Consider the following 20,236-nt stretch of genomic DNA (forward strand, 5'->3'; position numbering starts at 1 on the left):
CGATTAAGAACTCGAGATAACTCGGTTGAAAGTCAAATTAAACCTGCTTGAAGCTCGTTCCTATAAAGTCTGTTGAAGGCATCTTTTTTTTTTTTTTTTTTGGACAAAACACAAATTAATGGCTATTAAGCTCGGAACATGATTTAAACACTATATAATAATGATTTTAAAGTTTCTCAATTTGTTTATCTGTAGCGATGGATGTTGACTGATGTGAGATGTTTTCATGCAATTCGCTGAAATTTTTCTGTTTTTTTTCTTTGTTGGATGCGTTACATGATACATACTGAGTTCACAAAAATGAAGTTTTTGATAAATATGACTTAAGACTGTGAAACAAAGGCCGTTTACATGTGCTAAACTAAGCTAACGGCTAATGTAGCAGGCCACTGACAACATGCTAATATAAATTAGCCACGGTCAGTGTCTTGCACTGACTGATGTGATGCAGCTACACAAAAAACAACTCGACACTTTCACTCAGCGGGGTCACATGGCACTGAAAGGATCGGATTATTGGCTAAACTTAGGGGTGGGCGATATGGAAAAAATTTTGTATCACGATTTTTTTGCATAAAATCACGATTTCGATTTTTTATCACGATCTTCCATCCAAAAAAAAAAAAGACCAATTACAGTAGAGTTAAGTCGACATGCTGAACCACAGAAGAGCTAAGGAGTAAAAGAAAGAATTTGGCAATCAACACATTGTAATTCAACTGTAAGCCAATTCAAGATGAAAAATAATGATCTAATTGATGACATCTGACACAGTGAGAGTGAAGCAACCGGAAATAGAAAAACGAACCACTGATGACGACTTGACTCCACCTGTTAGAAAGCCCATGTTGTTTGGTTATTTTCAATTAAATACATTAATTTATATTGTGTTTTACGGTGAGTTTTCATACGTCCAACGTTCGTGAACACACCATAGACGTTCCGATGTTCCTGAATGTACCGCACCTGTGCGTGAGACGATGTCGCTGTAAAGTTTCGTTTCTCCTCCCGATGGAGCAGTGAACAGCTTGTAATTTTCCCTTTGCTGTTTTCACCTAACATTAGCCTGTACACCCTGGGTTTATTGTGTGTAAATGCCAGAAGAACCACAGCCAAATAAATCCACCACAAACTGGACATCTGTATCCGTGTCTTTTAACGGGGACACACACAATACACCAGCATTAAAAAAAAAAAAAAATCTTTGCGCTGATTGGCAAAGGCGATCTATACGGTTTCTCTAATTTGGTAGATCGCCTGCGATTCTCCACTCTTCCTGCCAGTCACGATGTTATATCTTCAGATCGCGCACCCCTTGCTAAATTACAATCAGACTGAGTTATTAAGTGCATGTAGACACCTTAATCTGACTAAGAACTGGATCGGATTCAGACCCCGAGATAACTGGGTTGAAAGTCACTCTAAACCTGCTTGTAGACGCTGAAGCACGTGGTGAATCAGACTTTGCGTTCTGCGCATGCTCCAGATGTTTTCCCGGGGTCGTGACCCGGAAGTCAAAGGAGACGATATTCCTGTTGTTGTCGCCGTCAGAAAGAAACAAACAACGCGATGGAGAATGCTCCGTTGGGCATCGAGTTTGTGCAACAAGCAGCTCATCACAGACCAAATGTAGAGGGACGTAGCTTCATCTGGCTCTGCGTTCTCCATCTTTCTCCAATGCCTGAGTTTGTTGTTGTTGTTGGTGGTGAAGAGGTCAACAGGAAGTGGCTCTATTAGCAACAGCTGGAATGGGTACAGCGCCACCTATCATACCGGGGTATGACACGCTTTGTGCCTCTGATCCCATTCATTCACCGCCAGATATCCAAGGAGAATTACCCTTAATAACTCATTCTTATTGTAATTTAGCCAATAATCTGATCCTTTCAGAGCCATGTGACCCCACTGAGTGACACCAAAAGCTAAACAAGAAGCATTTTCTAAAGTGAGGGGGCAGCTTTAGGGGCATCCCTGTAGACGGCAGGTAGGCTGTGGATGTTCAGGGTTCATGGCACAAGGAAAACACACCCAATGATGCAGGATTCATCTAACTGAGCCTGAACACATCTCTGGCTGCAATGAGCAAACACTTCTTTGCAGAAAAAGGTGCTCATTAACATCAATATTTCACCAACTCGATTGTTGCACGAGTCAAAAATACGTCGAGGCGTTGGTTACCGTGTTGCCCCGCGTAGCTGCGGTTGAAGCCCTTATTGTTGATGAGATCGATAGAGGTGGAACTGGTGCCGTGAAACAGCAGCTTCTCGTTGTTCTGGTGTTTGTTCTTCGTCTCCATCTGTTTCTTCATCAGCTGGTAGCTCTGCCACAGCGTGGCGTTTTGGACCCGTTCGATCTGCCAACACAGTTGAAACACAACACATTACTCATTTGGTCTCAGTCTGACCCGATTCTTTTCGCTCGTGACGTATTTAGTGTCGAAGTGAGGAAAACCTGCTGGGCTCAGTGACATTTATCCACCACTTCTCCCATCACTGGGTCACGGCAGGACAACTTAATGCTCTACAAATGTAATTTTCATTGTCATGTGAGAGTCGGCGTCCTTCGGATTTTGTTCAGATCCGCGTATATATCCATATTAAGGGAGTGAACGGGGCCTTTTCTCCCTGTTTCCCTTCCTTAACCTTGTAGCACCCACAGTTGCAGATATGCAACAAGCTTTTTATTTATTTACATTATATTTTTATTTACATTACATTTTTTGCATTTTATATGTGCTTCTGTGAAATCTGTTTGATTTATTGTTGAATGGAAAGTTTATGATGGTTGCGTTCCGCACTTTGTATTAAGAATGTTCAATAAAGGTTTATTATATACATTTTATTGTGGTAGCAGCAGTTACTGGTGAACTTTCACTATATCTTTTTTGCCAAACAATCTGCAGAGAATGACTTGGTTTTAAGAACAAAATTAATCAGGAAAGCCCACAGTTGCAAATATGCAACATTGCCTAAAATGATCAAAAATAGCCCAATTCCAAAAAATATTGGTTTATTCCCACCCAAAAAGATGCAAGAAGAGCCAAAATGATTTTTTTCAATGATTATTCATATGCTTGGGTGCTACAAGGTTAAGAACGGCTTCCTGACAGCCACCCTTCCATGGAGCCCATTTCTGATCAGGCTTCCTGACGGCCACCCTTCCATGGAGCCCATTTCTGATCAGGCTTCCTGACAGCCACCCTTCCATGGAGCCCATTTCTGATGAGGCTTGGGCCAACAGCAGATGGATCAGCTGAAGGTCCAGATGCATCTCTCAGCTCCTGTGTCAGGTCTTTGCTGGATGTTTTCCTCTTTCTTAAGGACATCACTTTCAGATCCTGCTCATCTGCTGTAGATAGTTCTTTAGGCCTGACACTTCTTCTTCTGTCCTCCACTTGTCCAGTTTCCTCAAATGTTTTAAGGACACACTGCACACCATGCTGAGATATGCCAAGTTTTCAGCTAACAGCTCTTTGGGAATCACCTTGTTGCTGCAGAAATCCTGTTTTCTGTCTGTCACACTGTGTTATCTTTGCTGTTTTTCACACATGCAGCTAAAGAAATGGGAACAAATCTTAATTCCAGCCTAAAACCCACAAAGAGCTTCTAGATTATTCATTTCTAGTGGCATAAAGCAGTTTAATCATTTCATTTATATTAATTGTTCCATAATTAGTAATTAGATTATATCTTATATTCCTTTTTTAAGCTTTAAGGCAAGACACGGCAGGCAAAAACAGGGATTTTTCATGCAGTGGTCAATTTTTAGATTTTGGGCCAGTCTACTCCTTCAACATGTGTTCTTTCAACCTGCTATAAAGAAAACTTTGAAAACATAAATTAAAATGTTTATTTTATTACATTTTGTTTACTCGCGGCAGCACGTTTCACCCGAATTTACCAAGAAGTTAGCATTCCAACGCGCCATGCCGAGCTTCGGCTATTTACTGAAGTCTGTCATGACCGGTGTCGTTGGAAAGCTCTGAGTCTCCTGCACAATGATATGTAACCCAAATAACGGCACTTCCTTTCTATCAGTAACCAATCGTGAATGTCTAAAGGCGGATTTATAGCTAATGACGAAATCTCATTGGCTGCTGCTCGTTTCTGCTAACGTGATTCGCTCAAACGCATCACGTGGTGGACTCTGACGCTCTGAAAATGCCCCAAAACACGGCAACTTTGAAAGAAAAATATCTTTTATTGTATTTTATTGAGCTTGTATTCTTTATTAATAGGATTATTTTATTCAATATTAGTATTACTAAGGGCCTAAACATTTATTCTGTTATTGAGCAATTGTTTCCAATACAAATGTTTTGAATTCCCCTATTTGAATCTGTAAATGCCGTTTTCTCAAAATCAGTTTTTTGTATTTTTCCAGTATCAATATCTCAGCCTATGGAGCACCTACTAACACCAAACTTTCCAGTTATACACTTAGCAGTATTCCGAAGATATTTACAGAAGGATTTGTTGATAAATCATTCCTGGCCTGATTTATGTGACATTATAATAAAAAATATGGCAGAAATCGATGTTTTTTAAGCTATGGACAGTATATTTTGATTTCCTAGGAAATGAAAGCAGATATCCTGAAATCCCTCTGTAATTTTCTTTTCATTTTGTGTGTAAACAAAATGAAAAAAGAATTTTGCACCTGGCTTTATCACATGTTCAGATCTAGCTTCCGGAAATATATGCAAATTGGTGCATATTTAAGATAATGCCTAATTTGCTAAATTAAACATACAAATTTCTAAAACTTGTAATACTTTTTTTTTCATACTTGTATAAGTAATCAACTGAGGAAGTTTCATGGTGATATCTATTATTCTAAAATATTACCCTATTCACCTGTAGCGTCTCGCCTTAAATTGAATCTTATTTACTTTTTCTTGATGTTGAATAACATATAATTCTTATTATTGTCAGTTTTTTTCCTACTTTTCTACTTTTAGACGTGATAACGTTCATTATTTTGGGATTAGGATTTTTTTTAAACTGAATTTCTTATATTAATTTGACTCTTTTGGTAACTGAAAGCAGTTTTAACGTAAATGTACAAACAAAAACTATGAAGCTGTTTTTCACAAATGCAGCTAAACAAATGGGAACAAATGATGCGTCTCTGTGACAGGCTGCTGGGAACAAAGTGCCTAAAGATCCAGTTTAAAACGGCTTCTTTGCTAAGTTGGACACAACACTGGTTCATCCCTTGAGTTAGGAGCCTTTTTCCTGCCTGGATGGTTCACAGCTCAGATTTAAGTGGCTTAACAAAGAACAAACACATTCCTCTGAAGAATCTCAGGTACAAGGACTGGACTGAATATGAGGGAAGAAGCAGAAAATGTCGAAAGAGAAACTCTGAGAGAGCTTCAGGAAGCTGCAGAACTGCTGAGCAGGACACTTTAAAGGTTACAGGAGAGTTGTAAAATAAGGGCTGGATCAGGACTGCTGGACAATACTGTTTGAAATGTATATTTATATGAATGAGAATATGAACATACGCTGATGATGATTGGGTTAAGTCCGGTCTTTGTAAGCTCCGCCTCCACGCCGCTGTATTCCTGAGATCCAGCAGTCAGAGGAAACAGCTTCACCATGTCGCCCTTCATGTCGTTCCAGTGTGGAGGCAGAGAACTGTCAGACGCTGTCAGATAATAGGAGAGCATTTAGTTCAGAGTGAAGTGGTCAATTACGAATTAACTTTAGGTGATTAAGTTGGTTTCCATCCAGAGGAGAAGAGCATTTAAAGCAAAGCTTTGAAATGTTACTTCATCAACTGGCTGGGATCTAATGCTGTAACAGTGATGGTGTTACAGCATTAACAAAACAAACCAGTGGCCTTGGAACATCTGAAGGAAATATTTTCAAACGTTGGGATTATTCTTTCACATCAGTGAGTATTGGCCATGTTTTCTCTTAAAAAAGAAGTCACATCCGTCTAGTGCAGAGATCCTCACTGTGCGGCTCCTCAAGCTTTAACTGGCGGCTCGCACTCCCATAGTAGCTTATAACAATATGATAACAATAATAAGACATTTGTTCAAATAACACACAGCGAATACTGCACAGTATTAAATATTTTTATTAAGTTTGTGTTTTTGTAGTATCAAGTATTTTTATTAAGCATTAATTAAGGCTTAATGGTGTTTCCTAAAGGGGGAACTGTTAAACCTGGCAACGCAGCCCGCTTAAACCACCTCACACTTGACCGCAGTGCACGCTAGCTCCTTTAGCCGGTTTTTAATTAAAAAAGGGCAAAAAGCAGCACAAAAACCAAAGGAAAATCAGCATGAAGACGCCAGAGAGGGGACGAGCAGGCAAACGTCGGGTATACCGCGAGATGCAGGCACAATGGATCCGTTTTTAATTAAAAAAGGGCAAAAAGCAGCACAGAAACCATGCTCATCCTGAATGTCTCACTATGATTACAACAACAAACTACAAATACAACATGAAGAAAGTCGAGCACATGCACGCCAGCTTCCGCTCATCCCAGTATTAAGATAAATGTGGTCTGAATTGAAAATGTATTGGCTGTGTTGTTTCTTTTTCTGTGGGATGTTTTATATGTAGAAATGCATATTTGCAAAAGGGGACTTTAGCATGTTGTGGTAAAAGTGGCTCTTGTGAAAAAAATAGTGAGAATCACTGAGCTAAGGTCACACGCTCACCTTTCAAGTCTTTTCTAAGCAGCTCCACTTTTCTTTTCCCACGTTTTGAAGCTGCTGTTTTAGACACGGGGTCAGCGGTGTACATCTCATTGTTGATTTGGATCTCCACAGATTCTTTTCTCTCGAAGGCTTCCTCGAGTTGGAGGTTGATATAAATATCAAAGGCCACCATAGTCCCACTGCGGTGCTGGAACTGCCACTCCACCAGTCCCCTCGCCAGCACAGCTTTGCTCTTCAAATTCTCCTCCCGCTCCACTCTCCGGATGATGTCGCTGCAGATAGAGATCGGTGAATAAAAACACGTTCATATTTAGTATAAACATCTTTTAACCAACACCAACAGACGTGTGCACATCACTCCTGTTCTGAACTCCCTCCATCGGCTTCCTGTCCTTTAGAGAACTGATTTTAAACTTTTAATGTGTGTTTTTAAAGCTCTTAGCGGCCTCGCCCCGTCGTATTTATCTGAGCTTTTAACAGTCCTGGTAGAGCTCTGAGGTCAGCAGATCAGTTTCTGCTGGAAGTGCCCAGGTCAGAACACAAACCCTGGGGTGAGCGAGCCTTTTCCCAAAGCTGCCCCCAGGCTCTGGAATAAGCCCCCCGTCCAGCTGCGTCTTATTTCTGACCTGGGCCTCTTCACATCTGGGCTAAAAACCTGCTTATTTAGGATGGCTTTAATACCCAGTAGCATGATGACACTTTTATCTTATTTTATCTTATTCGATTTTGTTGTATTTTATTGCTTTCACTGTTCTTTTATTGTTTTTATTTGTTTTTACTTCTTCTTCTCTTTATTCATTACCTGCTGTAAAGCACTTTGGTACATCGTAAGGATTGTCTGTAAAGGGCTGTAGAAATACATTTACTCTGCACTGAACATTCATCATTATGTGCGTGTGAATGCTACAAATGTGCACGCTGGTTGCGGACCTGACTGTAGCCTTAGCGGTGTAGACGTCCCTGGTCAGACCCTCCAGGTGGATCTTGGGCTTCTGGTCCTCTGCCCCTCTATCCAGACGGATACTGACCGTCAGTTTCCTCTGCAGGGCCGTCAGCTCTTCGATGTCAGCCTGAGACAGCTGATTAATGTACTGGTCAGTGATGATTTCCTTTGCCTGCTCACGCACAATCAGCTCGTTGATCTTCCTCCTGGCTGCAGTCACAGCCTGCAGGGAAAAGACATAACAAAGGACTGATGCCTTTCTACATATTTCACAAAAAGTGAGTTTTTCTTTTATATTTACATGACTCAAAGCAAACAAGTCTAAAGGAGAAATCATTTCATACGGACGTTTTGGTTGTCAGCACAGAGCTGAAACACCACAGGCTCAAACTCCTGCCTCTCCAGGGTGGAGGCATCAGTCCTGGGCATCTCCGTTCCGAGTCCCAAAAATGAGGTAACCGTGTCTGAAACAGGATAAAACATGTAAATCCAACATAAAAACAACACACCGGCTGCGTTCGAAACCGCATACTTCTCCTACTACTCCTGCTACTCATACTGACTTTTTTCCCCGGATGCATACTAGATTCTCCTAAATGTTGGGTATGCATCATGAGGTTACTACTCATACTCAAACTACCCAAGATGCAACGTAACGTGACGTCGCCGATCGTCATTTCCTGTCAAAACGGCAGTTTCAAGCTAGCTACAACGAGGGTAGGTTCACTTCCTGTTTTCAAAACAAAAGCACCGATTGCATCGTAATGGCTTTCCCTATGATAAAAGGCAACGGGTATTTTATTTTGTGAAAATAACAGGAAGTACGTTGCTCACTGCGGCTAGGTTTAGTAGCGTCGAATTCGTGGGAACAAAATTGTAAATAGCCGGTATTTTGTCAGGTTTTCAACACGTTGGGGATCTAAACGACTACTTTCTCACCTGGAAATGTTTCAAATGTTGCTAAAGTTTACAGAGTTTAGAGCTTAAGAGAAATCGGCTTCAGGCCGGCTGATTTCGGCTTGGGCAGGAGCGAAATGCATTGTGGGTAAACGCTCTGCATACTGTCTGATCGATAAGTATGCAGTATGTAGTATGTAGTATGCGGTTTCGAACACAGCCACACAGCTGGCCAAATGTTCGCAGAAAAAAAACCTAGAAACCTTTGATCTTGCCGAAGATGCTCTTCTCCTCCAAGTCCTCTCCCTGCTTCTTCTTCATGCTGTTGTGGAACTCATTAATCATGGCCGCCTGAAAAATCAGGATCTTCACACTGCAAACAAACTTTGGGTTCTTCTTCCTCACAAAGTCAACCACCGCCTCCACCATGGAGTCCGCCACCGCTGATGGGTTGACTCCTCCCTGACCTAGAAGGCGAACGAGTGCCAGCGGTGATGATCATCGTGACAATAATGACGATGATCAATAAGAAGACAGCACAGTGGTGCTTATGACAGAAGCTTATTAAGAGTAAGGTCTGTTAGCATTTCCTGCTTGAGGTGTCGCGATATCCCAGACAGTAATCTGACATCAATACAGAGGTGATAATATTATTAAGATAATACTGGGATTTGATTTCAATTTATAAAGTTAGAAAAATATTAAATGGTGAATAAGGGTTCCCTTCTATCTATAATTGAGATTCACAACTGAACTTTACAGCTGCGTCCAATAAAGACAAGAAAATTAAGTCCACGATCTGCTAAAAATGGCAAATCTTTCCCACCATCATAAGGCCAGTTGGGATGCATTGGGCCATAACAGTACAAAATAAATACTGTGTAACTCTTTGGGGGCTTGTCCGGGCTTGTTACAGTTGTGTGATAAAAATAAATGCAGTGATGAGGGCTTCATAATCATTATGTAAAAGTTAAGTAGTAATCTGAGACGGCAAATGCAAATGATGTGACTGAACAATGAATTAGCTGAAAACAAGAACAATTAATCCCATCAGAGGCTTTTGTTGCCGTTTTAGTGGATAACAGTGATGCGTTTGAATGTACAGACCTGTTCCCAAAGCTGGGAAGGCAACAGAGGTGAGCTTGTTGTCCTCACAACTCTTCAGCACTGTGTAAACTATGTCTTTAATCTTTCCAGGATCGTTCTGGCCAACGATGTGGATGACTTTTCTGCAAGGCAGCAGCCCAGCTGAGGTCATGATCATTTTACAAGGCAGCTGACCCGGAGAATTCGCTACATAAAAGAAACACAGCCTTAACACAGTCTGGAAGGACAATCTTTGTGGAAAATACATTTTAACAGATAGATGCAGTACAAATGAAGAACAACATTTTTATAATACATTCTTTGATCCTTTTAAAGCCAATAAAAAAGCACTATTTTCTGAATTTGAGATGTATTCAACTGAGCCAAAGTATTTTATCTGGACGAATTATTTTAGCTCTAATATGTTGGAAATTTACTTTATAGACAAGCCGTTAAAATCTATACTGGGAAAGTTAAAAATTTTGTTATGGCCGTCACTCTGTGCCTTTAAAGGTGTTGAACAGTCAGCCTTGGACCGGCTGTAATGTGCAGCAGCTGAGCCACGGACGCTAAACCGTCCTGAGCCCCAAAGGTTAGTCGATTCAATTTATAATTGGTGAATTTTTTTCAGATCCAATGTAACGTTAGACTGTACTTGGTTAATGGGGTTGAAACCTTCTTTAACAGACACACGTACAAAGAGATCCATCCATTTTCTTTACTCGTTTAATCCAATTCAGGGGTGCTGGGGGCGGAGCCTATCCCAGCTATCATTGGGTGAGAAGCGGGGTTCACCCTGGACGGGTCGGGTACAAAGAGAGTATTTTCTTTTTCTTAATTGGCTAATTTATTGGTCATCAGAAAATATAAACAAATCTAGAATTTGCTGCAAAAATGCACTCAAAGTGGTTATAGAGTCACGTTAATCGCTGTGTTCCATCAGCCTCTTTTTAACAAGCTACTGGTATTTAAAATTAACTGTAATCTATAATGTCAGAACACAGTGAAAACAATAAATAATATCTTGTTTTATGTGATGAAAACTCAAAATACTGCATGTTTAAAATGACAAAAAAAACTGTTAAATAAACTGTAAATGTGAGGCAGGGTGATGTTGGAGAAAATATCAAATATTCAGTGGATAAATAAAGGTTTAGTTTGGGATACACACCAATCTGTAAGCACTCCAACAGCACGGTTTGTCCAGCACCGTCTAAGATCGCCTTGGACACTCCTTAGAAATAAGAGAAAAAAAGAACCACAATCATCCAAATCTTACCGACACACGCTGCTGTTTTACCAACGCTGACACCGCTGATGTTCGTAAGTACGTAAGTAAGTAAGTAAGTAAGTACAGCACAAATGTACAAAGGCCCCATGGCATGTTTTTACATGTTTTCAGGCTTATCTAAAGTGCTAAAAAATGCTGTGTTATCACTTTAAACTTTGTCAAAAACTAAAAAGAAGGAGGTATGTGCATGCTTTAGTATTTTTTAGGGCTGGGCGAGTTAACAGGTTATTATCGCGTTAACTCGTTAATTATTTAACGCTGATAAATATTTTATCGCGCATTAACGCAGGTTTTATTTTACTTTATTTATTTAAAAAAAAAATAATATTTTTTTTGGGGGGGGGCTTTTGTGCCTTTAATGGATAGGACAGTTCAGAGAGACAGGGGGAACACCATGCAGCACAGGGCCGTCCGATGCGGGACTTGAACCGGGGCCAGCTGCAGCGAGGACTATAGCCTCTGTACATGGGGCGCCTGCTCAACCCACTACGCCACGGACCACCCCTGTTTTATTATTTATTTTATTATTGTAAAAGTCTGTTGGTCACAGGCTTTTATTTTGTAAAAGTCTGCTGCTGTCTGCTGCTGAACAGGAAAAGAAAGTAATCGGCGGATCCACCAAACATGGAGAAGGGTACGGAACTTTTACTCGGCCATTTTCATTTTAAAGTTCTTCCAGACGGCGGAGTCGACAGAACCAAAGTCATCTGTAAACACTGCCAAGTTGAATTGTCTTCTCAGCGTAGTAGTTCCAGTCTAAAATATCACTTAAAGGCAAAACACACAACTGATAGCAGCAAGTCATTCAAGGAAACAGACAGTGGAGCGAGGCTTCTACATAAAAACTACAGAAAGATGCTGATGTTAAAAGTGTGTTTGCACAACAAATGTTATGGCACTTTCATTCATATGGCAGCACATTTAAAATAAAGCTAAATGCTAAAAGCTATACGCTACTTTTGGATTCATTTTTGGATTTTGCGTACAAATGAGATTAATCGCGATTAATCAGGGAAATCATGTGATTAATTAGATTAAACATTTTAATCGTTGCCCAGCCCTAGTATTTTTATGCAAAAGGAACTCATTTCATCCAGTAGTCTCAAACTCTCACTTATGCATGAAATCTGCACGATATCTTTGAACTTATCTGGACTGTTGCTTGTTTTTAATCATTTAAATTATTTTATTTGTTTGTCTTTATATTCTTTTATGTATTTTTAATGCTTCTTACACTCCCTGCTGCAATGCTTGAGATCATTTAACTTAGTGGGGAACAGTCACCTGCTTGAAGGTTGAAGTTTTGATTGGAGGAGTTGACGATGACATCACAGGCCTCCTTAGTGATGTCTCCCGACGACACCTCGAGGGTGAGCTGGCCCATCTGCATGCGATACACACCGAGGGTGGGGGATGATACCTGGCTGAAGAACGCTGAGGCTGACACACACACAGAAACACAGCTTCATTTAGGATTAAAATTAATTTTCTTTTTTGTAGGTAAATCTAAAATAAAAGCAAACATCTGCTGGTTTAACTGACGAACTGAAAGCAGGAGTCATCTGTAAGTTTCGGCTCCGACTGACAACCGTCCATTTCAGCTCTCCGTGGGACACATTTGAACACATCAGGTAAAACATCCATTAACATCACGTCTCTGTCTTTAAAATCATTGATTAAACTATTATTAACATCATCTGGCTGTGTCTTAAGTCAACGGTTGGACTGACGGTTATGTCTCTAACTAACGATTTAAGAAACAACGATGAAGTTTATCTTTAATCACACCATTTAAACCATCTTCTTCGTCCCATCAGTCATTGATTATAATCACCATTTTGTCTGAGCCTTCAAAGTCAGGGAAACTTTGACATGTTCTGTCAAACAATATGGGGAGCTGACCAATCAGAGCAGACTTTGGCTGTGTTCGAAACCGCATACTACATACTACATACTTGCATACTCATCGATCAGACAGTATGCAGAGCGTTTACCCACAATGCATTTCGCTCCTGCCCGAGTTGAAATCAGCCGGCCTGAAGCTGATTTCGCTTAAGCTCTAAACTCTGTAAACTTTAGCAACATTTGAAACATTTTCAGGTGAGAAAGTAGTCGTTTAGATCCCCAACGTGTTGAAAATCTGACAAAATACCGGCTGTTTACAATTTTGTTCCCACGAATTCGGCGCTACTAAAGCTAGCCGCAGTTAGCTAACGCACTTCCGGTTATTTTCACAAAATAAAATACCCGTTGCCTTTTATCATAGGGAAAGCCATTAGGATACAATTGGTGCTTTTGTTTTGAAAACAGGAAGTGAACCTACCCTCGTTGTAGCTAGCTTGAAACTGCCCTTTAGAAAAAAGAAATGACGATCGGCGACGTCACGTTACGTTGCATCTTGGGTAGTTTGAGTATGAGTAGTAACCTCATGATGCATACCCAACATTTCGGAGAATCTAGTATGCATCCGGGAACTTCTGCTTACTCAAACTGGCATACTAACTCAAAAAGTTAGTATGAGTAGTAGGAGTAGTATGTGGTTTCGAACACAGCCTGTGCCTCTCAGGAGGCGGGGCCTTTAAAGATGGGCGCCACAGCGGCACGTTGTGAACTTAATGTGGTAAAAAAAGCTGAACAACAGGACAGTTTCAGAAAAATAATGTTTGGTTTCATGTCATTTAAGCATTCTAATGGACCCCAAAATGAATGCATGAGTCTGTGAATGAGCATAAAAAGCTATTAAGCAAATGTAATTACTGTAATTTTGCCTCAAATGTTTTTTTCCTAAATCAGTTACAACAAGAAGCTGATGTTCAAAGTTAAATTTAAGCATGCATTCAAATCTTCCAACAGTTCTGAGCCTGTAAGAGCAGGTTTCTCACCGGAGGCCTGCTGTGATTGGCGGAGCGGCTGCTGGGCTGCAGGCTTGTTGGAATTCCCCGCTGCATGCTGGATGTTCCCCGAACTCGTCCGACCGGTGAACTCTCTGCTGAAACACTGACACACAAGTTTGACATTAAGGCAGGTGGCTTTTCCTGCAGTGTGGTTTTCACTGTGTTCCAATTTTTATCTGTAATTTTCTGCCCCTGAGTTCCTTAAACATTTTGAACTATGTTGAATGTTTTCAACATGCCTCTCTGCAGCATGACGGACACACGTGAGTAAATACATGGCCGGTTTTTGCTATGGGCAATGTGGGCTCTATCAATTTGGCACTATTTCGCTTGGCCCTATTTTCTCTCCCTTCGTATCACTGCCTGCTGCCGCCTGCCGACAGCCGTGCCTGTTACGGTGTTTGCTGCTCGGTCTACACAGCAGGCAGTGATACGAAGGGAGAGAAAATAGTGCCAAGAGATTGTGAGGTCTGACTTTTTCCTGGAGAACCATTTTGTGATGCAAATGTATTACTCTTTTGAACGCATATTGTTCTGAGAAGCAAAACGGTTTATTTTTTAAACCCCAGCCAACTAGCCGGACTACCTTCGTCAACCTCAAAACGAGGCTGGAACTCTGCTCACAGGACGCAGCAGGGGATAAGAAGATGTTCAGAAATGATGTTGCTGATATGGGATGTCATACAGCTTCATGTCAAAAGAGGCGAACTATCCCTTTAAAGCAGGAGTGGATCTGATGATTTATGGCTGTTTCATCCAATGAATGTGCTGCATGTGTAAAAGTTTCAGCTTTATTCTGTTAGATTCTGTTTCAAAGCTCTTTGAACCAGTGTTTGGTTCTGGAGCAGGTGATGTTTCCAGCATAACTAACCCCAGGAAGAGGTGAACTCACTCTGAGACATGCTGGATGAGACACGGTTGCTATAAAAAGATAATTTCTGAGCTAGCCACACCTAAAACGGAGCTTTAAAATGACTTAATTCAGAGGATTAGACTGAACTCAGCTGTGTGTGCAACATCCTGAGAGAGTTTTTCACATAAACTGAACTCACGTCCACAGTTTGGCTGTCGCTGGGGTGCACGACGATGACCACCTCCCTCAGATGGCGAGGGGTCCTCCTCCGACTGAACAAGTGGATTTCCTTCAGCAGGACTCTGCTCACCAGGTCTCTGGGGAAGCCCAGGTTCCCGGTCCCGATGGCGGGGAAGGAAAGAGACGCCATCATGCGCTTCTCAGCCTCCTCCAGGCAGTACGTGACGATGGAAGTTAACTCCTGACACATCAACACACGACACAGTTCGTTATTACTGAACATCTGAGGTACCTGTACTCCAGTTCTGATGCAGTTCTGAATCACTTTATTTAGTAATAAGGTTTTAAACGCTTTGAACACTTCAACAGTGTAATACAGTAGAGTAATTATAAAAGATATATTCCTAGATTAGTTATTTTTTATAATAATTTCAATGGAGGAATAACATTTATATGAAGGCAGTTTTTATTGTAGCGTTGCAAAGTAATCCATCACAAAATTTTCGTGGTTGTTCTCTGAACTTTTCTGATGTTAGAAAATAACTGAAGACTGAATATAAATGACCAGAGGTGGGTAGTAACGAGTTACATTTACTTGAGTAAGTTTTTGAAAACATTATACTTCTAGGAGTAGTTTTAAATACTTTTTACTTTTACTTGAGTAGATGTGTGCAGCAGAAGCTGTCCTCTTACTCCGCTACATTAGGCTACAATGAGCTGGTTACTTCTCTTCTTACCTCTTTGGTATTCTACGCCTCATTATTTTTATCCCCCCGCGTACGCCTCATTTTAATGTTTTATTCTGACAGAGAGAGAGACTTCCACCAAAGGCTCTACCACCTGACTGTGTTCCACCAATCAGACGCAGCCGTGCAGTCTGGTCACGTGACCGTACTCGATCTCAGCGGCGGGACGGGTTAGCTTTAGCATTAGCAGTTGTAGCAAACAAAGAAAGAAACAGATGAAAAACGTCAGAACCAACGGTGGGAAATGAAGACGCAGACGAGGCCTCATACTGAAAGCATGTTTACCTTACAAAGAGTGAGAAACAGCAGCTACATTATGTGTCTTCTGCGTCAACCAAAACAAACGCACATTTCAGCAGAAACTCAACATCTAACTTGAGGAAACATGTAGCGCTAAGTTTCCTAAACTCGTTTTTTCCCCCATGGATAGATGAATGTTTGTTTTTTAGGTTACATATGGGTTACATATGTTTTAAACATTTCCTAAGTCTCTTTAATTTTTTATTGAAGTACTTGGATTTACCTGGATTATTTTAATTTAAGCTATTTTGTAATTAATTAATTCATTTTAATTTATTTTATCAATTGGATGAACTCTAATTTGCCTAAAGATGATTATTTAGTATGTTTGTCTGTCTGATTGAATGCTTGTGTTAACAAATAAATCAGACGTTACTCAACAGTTACTCAGTACTTGAGTAGTTTTTTTCACCGAGCACTTTTTTACTCTTACTCAAGTAATTATTTGGATGACTACTTATTACTTTTACTTGAGTCATATTATTCTGAAGTAACAGTACTTTTACTTGAGTACAATTTTTGGCTGCTCTACCCACCTCTGCTCATGATCCAGTTAATGCTCAGAGCATAAACATTTTGTGGCTTTTTATGCTGAAGACGACTGTGGAAACTCCTGAAATAAATCTTAAATCGGTCTTTCTGTAAAACTGAAACATTCCTGGAGTTTATTTGTCCAAAGTGTAGCGGCCATGTCAGAATACAACAGCTCGGCTCATATTTAAGGCGAGACACGGCGGGCAAAAACAGTGATTTCATGCAGTGGTCAATTTTTAGATTTTGGGCCAGTCTACTCCTTCAATATGTGTTATTTCAAAACATAAATTAAAATGTTTATTTCATCACATTTTGTTTAATCGCGGCAGTACGTTTCGCCCAAAATTTACCAAAATGAATTCCCCTATTTAAATCTTTAAATGCCTTTTTCTCAAAATCATTTTTTTGTATTTTTCCAGTATCAATATCTCAGCCTATGGAGCACCTACTAGCACCAAACTTTCCAGTTATACACTTAGCAGTATTGTGAAGATATTTACAGAAGGATTTGTTGACAAATCATTCCTGACCTGATTTATGTGACATTATAATAAAAAATATGGCGAAAATCGATGTTTTTTAAGCTATGGACAGTATATTTGGATTACCTAGGAAATGAAAGCAGATATCCTGAAATCCCTCTGTAATTTTCTTTTCATTTTGTGTGTAAACAAAATCTAAAAAGAATTTTGCACCTGGCTTTATCGTATGCTCAGATCTATCTTCCGGAAATATATGCAAATGTGTGCATATTTAATGAGATAATGCCGAATTTTGCAAAATTAAACATACAAATTATTAAAACTTGTAATACATTTTTTTTCATACTTGTATAAGTAATCAACTGAGGAAGTTTCATGGTGATATCTATTATTTTAAAATATTACCCTATTCACCTGTAGTGCCTCGCCTTAACTGATCTAAATAACCCAAAGACCGTCTCATCTCACTCTACTGCGCTGACTGAAAGCTTCCCCTGAGGGCAGGTAGAATCTCACCCCCTCTGCCTGGCCGGCTCCGCCGTCCCAGGAAGGGCAAACGGCATGAAAGACTTTCCGACACCCGAGTTTGAAGCCGTCGGTAATGACGACGTCGCCGTCTCGCAGCGAAGTCACTCCGGCTTCGGCCTGAACTGCGTTCTGCAGGCCGGGACCGGCTGCACCCAGGATGGCTTTGGACACCGCTCCCTGGGTCAGGTTCATGTTGTCTGCTATGGTGTTGACAATGACGTCGGTCTGTGGATGCAAATCACAGCATGGTGTGTAAAAGCAGCTCTCTGAATCCCAGTTATTAGAGCACTTCTCTGATATTTTTGCCCTTAAAGGGACAGTTTGCCTCTTTTGACATGAAGCTGTATGACATCCCATATCAGCAACATCATTTATGAACATCTTCTTACCCCCTGCTGCGTCCTGTGAGCCGAGTTCCAGCCGAGTTTTGGTGTTGACGAAGGTAGTGTGGGAGAGAAATGTCATGACATGGCCTAATTACATCGTGTGCTTTGTTGTTCATATGAATATGGTTAAAGGTTCAAATGAGCTTGTTTATGATTACGGCGAAAGCTAGGCGCCGCCAAGGAAGATTGGGGCCTGGTTACGCATGTTTGTTATGATTTAAGACAGTATAAAGTCAGATCGCAAAATGAGGTCGTTGGAGAGTTGTGAACATTCTGTAAGCACGTTGCTGTGACGACTGTTCAAATAAACTTCCCCAATGAAAGGCTGACCGACGCGGATTCGACTCCTTTTCTTCACAACAGTAGTCCGGCTAGTTGGCTGGGGTTTAAAAAATAAAGCGTCTTGCTTCTCAGAACAATATGCATTCAACAGAGTAATACATTTGCATCACAAAATGGTTCTCCAGGAAAAAGTCAGACCTCACAATCGCTTGGCCCTATTTTCTCTCCCTTCGTATCACTGCGTTCAGCCCCCTAGCGATAGCCGCACCTGTTACGGTGTTTGCTGCTCGCTCTGCACTTCGGTCTGCATGGTTTACACAGCAGGCAGTGATACGAAGGGAGAGAAAATAGTGCCAAGCGATTGTGAGGTCTGACTTTTTCCTGGAGAACCATTTTGTGATACAAATGTATTACTCTTCCATCCATTATCTTCCGCTTTTCCGGGGATCGGCTCGCGGGGGTAGCAGCCTAAGAAGAGAAGCCCAGACGTGTATTACTCTTTTGAACGCATATTGTTCTGAGAAGCAAAACGCTTTATTCTTTAAACCCCAGCAAACTAGCCGGACTACCTTCATCAACACCAAAACGAGGCTGGAACTCTGCCCACAGGACGCAGCAGGGGGGAAGAAGATGTTCATTAATGATGTCGCTAATATGGGATGTCATACAGCTTCATGTCAAAAGAGGCAAACTATCCCTTTAAAAGGAGGGTTTAGTTTCTTTTTTCTTTCCTTCTTCACAGAAACGTTTGGAGGGAACGTTGCCTTCAAACACAGAGACTGAAAAGCGGCAGCTTTAAAACAGACGTTACTGGACGTACAGACGTATCTTTTAGTGTGAAGTCAAATAAAACTTTCTCTGGAACGACGGTATTTATGTGAAGGAGCCTGTAGGGGGCAGTGTTGCACCACTCGTTAGTGAGGAAGCCTCTGAGAAGGGGAAACAGCAGAAAACAGACAAAGAACGAAGGGACTGGAGGGAAGAGACGGATTCACTAGGAAAGATCACGAATCAGCTGAAGAGTTAGACTGATTTAACTAAAAGGTTTTACTGTACAGCATTACATCGTGTATCCGTTTAAATCTAAATTCTATTTAGATCATTAATATTCATCATTTTTTAGTTTTGAGTTTTGAGTTTGAGCATCTCAGGGTCTTGTTCAGCCCTGGGGGGCTGTGGAGAGGGAACTTTAGGGGTCTCTGCCCTGAACGCTCTAATGTCTTCTCTTGTACGACTGCAGCGCATCATAAGCGTGAGGAATGTTGGGCTTTGGGTTGCCTTCAGCTCTAAAATGATGATTTTTACAGGGTTGGCACTCACCGTCTGGTCCTGAATGTTTCCTCTGCAGAGAACGATCTTCAGCCCATCAGGTGTCCACTGCTCCAGCCTCCCTGACCTGCAACCAATCAGAGAGCAGGACCGACAGCATTAATCCCCCCCGAGGTGTGAAATCAAATCTGTTTACAGAGGAGCGAAACCAAGTTTAGGGCAATGAAAGGGAAGCAGACGTGGAGCCTTACCCTCCCTGCTCCCCAGGCCTGGTAGCTCCCCCGTGGCTTTGACCTCCTCTGTTAGCCTGATAATTTCCTTTGAATCCCGTTCCTCCGCCTCCTCTGTCACTAAACCGACGGCCTCTGGGCGACTGGCTCTGACCGCGACCTCTCCCTCGACCCCGCTGGTAACCACTGGGAGGTAAACAACACAGTTCATCTGGTTTAAAACCTTGTTAATTCAGCAGGTTTAGGTACACGACACAGAATTCACAGCATCAAATTTGGTAGAAGGGCCAACAGGTGGAAGGGCCAACAGGTGGAAGGGCCAACAGGTGGAAGGGCCAACAGGTGGAAGAGCCAACAGGTGGAAGAGCCAACAGGTGGAAGGGCCAACAGGTGGAAGGGCCAACAGGTGGAAGGGCCAACAGGTGGAAGAGCCAACAGGTGGAAGGACCAACAGGTGGAAGGGCCAACAGGTGGAAGAGCCAACAGGTGGAAGGACCAACAGGTGGAAGGGCCAACAGGTGGAAGAGCCAACAGGTGGAAGAGCCAACAGGTGGAAGGGCCAACAGTTGGAAGGGCCAACAGGTGGAAGAGCCAACAGGTGGAAGGACCAACAGGTGGAAGGGCCAACAGGTGGAAGAGCCAACAGGTGGAAGGAC

The 20,236-nt window shown here is 41.5% G+C and overlaps 1 protein-coding gene across 1 annotated transcript in view; it reads right to left on the minus strand.

Annotated features, from left to right (window-relative positions):
• LOC142381822 (protein mono-ADP-ribosyltransferase PARP14-like) overlaps window positions 1–20,236 on the minus strand; it is a 38,614-nt gene that overhangs the window by 708 nt on the left and 17,670 nt on the right. The window contains exons 9-22 of the mRNA XM_075467075.1: window positions 19,602–19,766; window positions 19,402–19,477; window positions 17,402–17,638; window positions 14,843–15,064; window positions 13,779–13,893; window positions 12,181–12,336; window positions 10,777–10,839; window positions 9,627–9,812; window positions 8,783–8,986; window positions 7,971–8,086; window positions 7,610–7,845; window positions 6,680–6,951; window positions 5,510–5,652; window positions 2,179–2,353 (exon numbers count right to left, since the gene is read on the minus strand). Coding sequence (XP_075323190.1) covers window positions 2,179–2,353; window positions 5,510–5,652; window positions 6,680–6,951; window positions 7,610–7,845; window positions 7,971–8,086; window positions 8,783–8,986; window positions 9,627–9,812; window positions 10,777–10,839; window positions 12,181–12,336; window positions 13,779–13,893; window positions 14,843–15,064; window positions 17,402–17,638; window positions 19,402–19,477; window positions 19,602–19,766 — 2,366 coding nt within the window. The remainder of the gene's footprint in view (window positions 1–2,178; window positions 2,354–5,509; window positions 5,653–6,679; window positions 6,952–7,609; window positions 7,846–7,970; window positions 8,087–8,782; window positions 8,987–9,626; window positions 9,813–10,776; window positions 10,840–12,180; window positions 12,337–13,778; window positions 13,894–14,842; window positions 15,065–17,401; window positions 17,639–19,401; window positions 19,478–19,601; window positions 19,767–20,236) is intronic.

The sequence above is a fragment of the Odontesthes bonariensis genome, chromosome 6 (assembly GCF_027942865.1).
Source record: "Odontesthes bonariensis isolate fOdoBon6 chromosome 6, fOdoBon6.hap1, whole genome shotgun sequence".
In the NCBI taxonomy this organism is placed as follows: domain Eukaryota; kingdom Metazoa; phylum Chordata; class Actinopteri; order Atheriniformes; family Atherinopsidae; genus Odontesthes; species Odontesthes bonariensis.